We start from the raw sequence: 7,500 nt of genomic DNA on the forward strand, positions 1-7,500 counted from the left end.
AACGGCTCATCAAGAACTTATTTACTTTAGACTTGAACACAACCATATTGTAGTCAGCCGGAAAGCAGGAAAACGGAAGACAATTCCACAGGCGTGCAGTTCTAAGAAAGAAGCTTTGTTCATGGAATCTACGTTTAGGTTTAGCCACAGATAAAGAGTGGGGGAAATTATTGATAGTGTTTACAGCTAGACGAGTGTTTCTTGTGAAAGTTTGGCGAGGGGGGACCAAAGATTGAAGCTCAGTTGAACACTTTCCATGAAAATAACGATACATCAGAGACAAACTCGCAACATCTCTTCTGTGAGATAGAGGTTGCAAGGAGGAGAAAAGGACATCTCCTACGAGGCTACGAAGTCTATTTTGAACTCTATCAAGGCAGGACAAGTCCTTTCTAGCAGCTCCTGCCCAGATGTGGCAACAGTATTCCATCCTTGGACGTACCTGGCTCTTATATAGGTATTTATTATTTGCGTCTGTACGATTGCACTTAAAGTCAACATACCACTTTTTGACCATTGTTTCTAATCGAGTGGAGTGTGCATAACAATTTTTGCCATCAGAAATTAATCAATGCATAAAAATTCAAATTGTTTCATTGTTTTGAAAAGTTGTAACAACAAATTCACTTAAATAACTGTAATTTGTAAATTAATAATTTGATTAGGCTCAAATCTTGACATGGGAGACATACAAACACACACAGACACACACATTTTTCCTTTTATATAATAGACTAGCATGTGTACCCGGTGTTGCCCGGGTGGAGAGAGGTAGTATACTAAGGCTATTGAGCAATCAACCCTCTAAAAAAATAAGTAAATACCCATGGGTACCCGGCATTGCCCGGGTGTGGAGAGGTGGTATAGTAAGGGTATTAAGCAATCAACTGTGACAATATTCTGGCTAATATCTTCAACCATTATCTACGTAATGTCTCTGTTTTAAAAACATGTTAATTTGAAATGACAATAACAATAGATATGTACATAAAAACAAACTCTAAGCATGATTTTTAATTTTCCTTCGAAGAAGAGATTTATCTAAAAATATTACTCACGTAAAGATGAGAATAAAGAAATGAACGCAATTGATGTTTTATTGCATTTATGTAAATGAATGCAATAAAACAGTGTATAATACAAGTATTCACTTATATTAGGCTTCAACATTTTCGGTGCTCTCAGAATATTCATCCCTAAAATTAGATTAACTGTAGTATTTGTATATTTTACTTTAAATTAAACTGTAGTATTTGTATATTTTACTTTAGATTAAATTGTAATGTGTGTGCTTGGATCAGTTTGCCATACCCTTGAATTCTGCATTTATTCATACTGTAATATCTGTGCAGTCTGTTTCAGATCAAAGTGTAACATTTGTTTCAGACTTTTAATCAAAATACTAGCAAAAATGTACGCCTCCAGTCACATATTTTTCCTAACCTGGAAGGATGGCATCATGATGAATGAACGGATATATCCTACATTTATTTCGAATTTTGTATTTATTTGCAGATAAAGTTCAGGCAATAAAACACATCAATTGTCAGGTTTATGATTGGTTATTGATGAACTGCACATGGGACCTTGGTGCAAATTATATTGATAACGTGAATACCAATGTCAGCCTTGGATGGACAATCAGGTTAGAAACAATTCCTTGTTTTTCAGTTTTTATGAAAATATTAACTGAATCATTTTATTTCAAATTTTTACTTTTATTTTATTGAAATATTTTAGTTTTTTTTTTTGTTTTTTTTATTAGAAAATGAATAACAAAATCGAATTGGAAAAAAGAATGCTTACATTTGTATTCAACTTTGGACATTTTTCTTTTCTTTCCCAAATCGTTTTGTAATGATTAATTATTGATGTGTTTTTTATGAAATTATTTCAACCATACGACATGTTTTGCAGTTGGTCAGTAAAAGTCTCACTATCTTTCTCCTTGCATCCAATGTTAACAATAATTTGAGAGCTTTTAGTTGCTGCTACTTCCAGATCCATGTTGACCCGGAGTATAGCTGATATGAGTTAAATAAACTCTGTCCTGAGTAAGATACAAAAATGTATCAGGCACTCTTGATGTTTGCCTCCACTTACTATCCATTTTTGTCAGCCCTTTTATCTTTTTTTTTTCTGCTTTTCCTATTTCCCATCCCTACATAACTATTTAAGCTCTCTCTATCCCCAACTATTCTGGCTATGAAACAAAACTGGATCCACTAATAAGGCCCCAATTTGAAAACAGAAGCATGGGGAGATAGTCACTTCTGAGTTGTTATTATTCCCAGACCCACTTTTACGGACGAGTCTTTGTTAGGGTTTCATGGTTAAATAGAAATCAGCATTTACATGTGGCTTATTGCCTATATCTCAACCGACATGACAAATGGAGAAAGTGGGTTTTGTTCTTTCACAATGTACGATTCAACTTTATCAAAATCATATGTGAATGGTGAATGGACAGGTTTTCATTGTTCAGTCTCGATGGGAGTACCCATCCACTTAGCAGAAGAGTATTGCTTTTTACACTGTGGATGATGACTCCCATTAGGAATGAACAATTGTCCAATTATCAGTGACCATTCATTGCTGATTTTACGAAATAGAAACCAAACAAATTCTCAGGCATTTCTATTACATTTTACAATTTTGCTTTATTGTATCAAACTCATTTCTATTACATAGTAATTTTGCTTATTGTGTCAAACTCATTGTAATCCACTCCAGTTAAAAGCTTTTTTTTATGATTTTTATAACTTTCAAAATTTTCTAGAGCCTCAAATATACAATAAATATAACTGATCTGAGACTTCTTTACTAGTAATGGAGTCTACTACTACCTGTAATACATCATCCTCATTATAAAAGCTCTTGGGGTTTTTTTCTTCTATTCTATTGAAACTCAACAAGAGTTTTAATCGTTTTTCACACTTTTCTTAATTCTCCCCTTTCTCTCAGTGAAAATTTATTCATATTAGGTCATTTTTAAAAATGTTAATAGAAATCAAATAAATGAATTACAATCCAACACAATTTCAAGTTGATAAAAAAATAATATATATATATATATATATATATATATAAACTGCGTCAATCGCTTTATTGCAAATTAGTAAAATATTAATATTTCACTAAATATATGTCAAAAAAATAAAAAAAATTATATAATGAAATGATTGCTTTAAGGTTAGTTATTTCCCAAAATTTTATTCAAATTCATGCGATATTCACAAAGTTATGACATTTTATTCTTTATCAAGGAATTTCCACTGTCCATCACTTTAGGGCAAAAATACAATGTCTAATCATGAAAACTTTTTTTTTTATTAAATTTTTCTGTTAAAGAATAAACAAAAGCACATCCTAGGTGCTAAGCCTGAAATGAAAGAATTATTTATCGCCATATCCACCATTTTTTAAATAACTTTAAACAACGAAGCTCGTTTCTTTAAATAATTACATGAAACCTTACCAACCACGAATAGCTATGGCTAAAGAAGTCAATTGTTTGATCTGAAAAGGAGTCATGATTCTGGCGATATCAACTACTTTCCTCCACAGAGCATGCTTTGAAGTAAACTGCTCTTCTCCCTCATAAACACCTCTTTTCAATATTGACCAGATATGTTCAATGGGGTTAAGATCTGGGGAACATGGTAGCCAGCTCATGAGGGTTTCTCTAAAGAAGCCCATAGAATCAAGGAAGGCTGCAGTCACCCTAGCAAAATGGGATGGTGTATTGTCATGCATAAAGATCATCTGAAACTGGCGTGACAATGGTAGGCCATCTAGCCATGATGACAAATGTTTATCCAAAAAGGCAGTGTATGCATTGCTGATAAGTTTTACACCCTCTGGGACTCAGAATGGTCCAACCAACTTATCCCCAATGATTTTCACCCAAAACATGATGCCTTCACCTCCTTGTTAGCGATGAACTCTGTAGGAAGTTGGAGTTCCATTCGGTTTACTTTCCTAAGAATTTTCCGAATATCACAATGTGAAAGATTTCTCCTGATGCCCTTATTTTGTCTGGATTTTATGTTGGGGTTGTTCACGAATGAAGCCAAAGTTCTTGGATCCCTTTCCAGCTTCATATTTAAATCTTTGATGAACAATCCTTCTGCGAGTCCAGCAACAATCCTTTCGTTTTTGATAACTGTTAATCGCCCCTTTTTTGGCATTTGAAAAGACCTACAATAAAGCGATGGACAGCATAAATTACTTGATAATAAATAAAATGTCATAACTTTGTGAATATCGCATGGATTTGAATAACATTTTGGGAAATAACTAACCTTTAAACAGTCATTTGATGATACAATTTTCATTTTTTTTTTTTGTGACGTATATTTAGTGAAATATTAATATTTTACTAATCTGCAATAAAGCGATTGGCACAGTTTATATATCTAAGTTACTGCTTTTTCGTTTGTTAAAGTTGATGCATGTCAATTTCCAGTTCCAAGTTTAAAACAAGTTTTTCTTTGAAACTAAATGTAGTAAATTATTTAAACAAATGACTTTTTTTTTTTTAATTAAATGTAAATTATCTAAATGAAATCTTTGTTTCTTCATTATCTTTCCAAATGTCAATGTTTCAATCAACTCTCATAGACATGTATGCATATGGTGTGTGCGAACACATTGTGTAAATTAGATGAGGCATTCTTTTCCTAAATGCTTACAAAGGCATTAAAACATATTAGAGAGTGGTTGAATGAACAAAGAGGAGCAAGAGAAATGCATAGATAGTTAAGAGATTTGTTCAGTTAATTATGAATTATGTCTAATTAGAACAATTAAAACAAAATGTTTGTCAAACATTAATCAATCCCAGAACTAAAGCATGTTTTAGAATACATTTTGTGTTATTTAAGTATATAGAAAAATGATCATAAGGAAGCAAAAACGTCGATTAACTGACATTTAGTTTAATAATAAAAATTTATAAAACGTGACACATGACACAATTTACTTTTAAATATAATTTGATCAATCATAACCTATAACTATTTTTTTATAATTGTTTTTTTTTAAATTTTATTGCATTCCATTTATTATTTTTTGTACTCACTAAGAGTTCTTATACACGTCATCATCAGAGATTACTCACTGACAGCAACCTGTGGTGTTCCCTGGAATTTGGGTGACAACAAGTCTCCCCATATTTGCAGTACTCTCCATCTCTTTCGATAACATTTGCTCTTATTATTATGATACTCAAGTTATTTTTTATCATTTGTCATTCCGAAACCTATATATATATATATATATATATATATATATATATATATATATATATATATATATATATATATATATATATATATAATGGCCTGGCAAGGCCACAGGGGAGACAACCAGCAAAAAAAAAACCTAAGCAAAATTGATCCCAAAGCAGCAAAACTAAAGCTGGCTAGCTATGACACTATATATACAAATGTAGGGAAATTTAGGTATATTTTATTGGTTTGAAAATATACATTCTTTTTAACCAACTGTCATAAAATTTTTACTATAGTATAGTATTATAATCTTCAAAAAGCCTGCAAATTTTCATGTAGTTTCGTCCCATAGAACCAAATATATGAGACTTTCAATATTCAATTTGGCTGCAAGTATAAACACATCTATATAGATAGATAGATATACCACCTATTTTTTGTCGATTTCCAAATCCAATGACTATTAATCAGAATTTAGCAAATGAAGGCTCGTTGGAAAGGTAATGACCTGAATTGTGTAGTGGGCTATGTGAAATTAACACTTAAGGTCACATATTAAGGGGATCATCCATCATCCAGAGCCTATTTTTGGCACTTTTTTACAGCTATAAAATGTTTCAATCATAGTCATTTGTTTTTCTAGTTTTGCATATGAATTACAAAATATCTAATATTTCCCCAAATTTCCCTTGATGGAGGGGAGACTAAAACGTGCTGCTACGGTTTCAAATGATCTGAAATAATAGCAAAAGGAGACTTGATTCTAAATATTTCTCATATGTTATACTCCCCTCTTTAGTAAATAGGGTACGATTATGAGTATCTCAATTATCAAATAATCCTTATGTATGAAAACCAAAGAGGGGAGATATAACATATGAGAAATATCTGGAATCAAGTCTTCCCTTACTGTTATTTCAGATGATTTGAAACTATGGCAGCATCATGCTTTTACTGAATGCGCTATTGAGCGTAGCATCCGTGCTTGCTTGCACATTCAAAAGAAGAAGATGGCGTCCAGAGAAAACCATTAGGGAAACAAGTCTTAATATCATAAAAACTATTTGCTGGCAACAATTTTAAATGTGATATTTGTTAAAAACAGACCCAACTACCCCCCAAAAATCAACTTTTTAAAAGCAAGTCTTTAGCTGGTCCACTAGAGTATTTTTTACTCCTTTTTAAAATCAATATGTCAATTAATCTTGCAATTTGCACCACAGAGGCATAAACAGTATATAAGAAAAAGATGGTGTATCATTTATGTAAAATTGAATTAACTTGAAATAGGGTGTCTTGACTTTACTGTAAGTACAAGAAATGAACCCAACTTTTGCATTTATTCATTTTGGTATATAAATAAGATATTTCTTGTAATTGATACTAAGCCAAATAAAACTTGTATACACTTCCAGATACAGATCAAGGCTAGAGATTATGAGGAAATATCAGATTTTTTTTTCTCATGATATTTCATATTTTAATAATATGTATATACCAAAAACACATGGGTGTGATTTCTGAGTATGAAAATACATCGATTGAACTCAGATTTTCTCTGCACTCTTTATTATTGTTTTTGTTGTTGCCCTTCAATATTATTTAATTATTTATTATGGTCAAATACTAAGTGTTTAATATCACTTCTTATTTATGACAATTTTCACATAAGAATTTTCTTTTTTTTTTTTTCATTAATATTGATTCATCATCAGTTGCTTAGAACTTTTTTTTTTTTTTTGTTTACCTTGTTTTCTGTTGGTTTCTAGTCCTTCCGGTCCAAGGTAAGAAAGTGCTGTTGTATGTTCATTTTTGTTGGCATCACAATATTATTTGCATTGTTCTCAACGTTGCCGCCCTCCTTAAGATATCAAAACTTTTTACTCGCTCAAGATAATCTAACCTTCAAATAAAATATGATTTCAACCATGTTCACATCTATTTTTAAGAAAGAACAATAGATTCGCCTGATTTCTGAAATCTGGCTAATGAATTTATGCCAACAACGTAGTTTAAGTTATGAATATGGTATTACTGGACGAATGCTTAGCATAATTAGATCCTTCTTAAATGAGAAGAATCCAGGTTGTCCTTGATGGGTGTATGTCCAAAAAATTTGATATAAATGTGGGTGTGCCACAAGGATCGATTCTTGGACCTTTGTTATTTCTGATATTCATAAATGACTTGCCTGATAAAATTGTCTCTGAGATGGGTATATTTGCCGACGACACTATACTCTATAGCAGGCATGTGGGGAAAACTA

General features: G+C 31.8%; 1 protein-coding gene across 5 annotated transcripts in view; it reads left to right on the plus strand.

Moving 5' to 3' along the window:
- LOC145259166 (uncharacterized) overlaps positions 1–7,500 on the plus strand; it is a 621,516-nt gene that overhangs the window by 448,967 nt on the left and 165,049 nt on the right. For all 5 annotated transcript variants that reach the window (XM_080116896.1, XM_080116897.1, XM_080116898.1 and 2 more), the window contains one exon: positions 1,516–1,645. In XM_080116896.1, coding sequence (XP_079973022.1) covers positions 1,516–1,645 — 130 coding nt within the window. The remainder of the gene's footprint in view (positions 1–1,515; positions 1,646–7,500) is intronic.

This window comes from Euprymna scolopes, chromosome 34 (assembly GCF_053919585.1).
Source record: "Euprymna scolopes isolate OS-2025 chromosome 34, ASM5391958v1, whole genome shotgun sequence".
Taxonomy (NCBI): Eukaryota; Metazoa; Mollusca; class Cephalopoda; order Sepiida; family Sepiolidae; genus Euprymna; species Euprymna scolopes.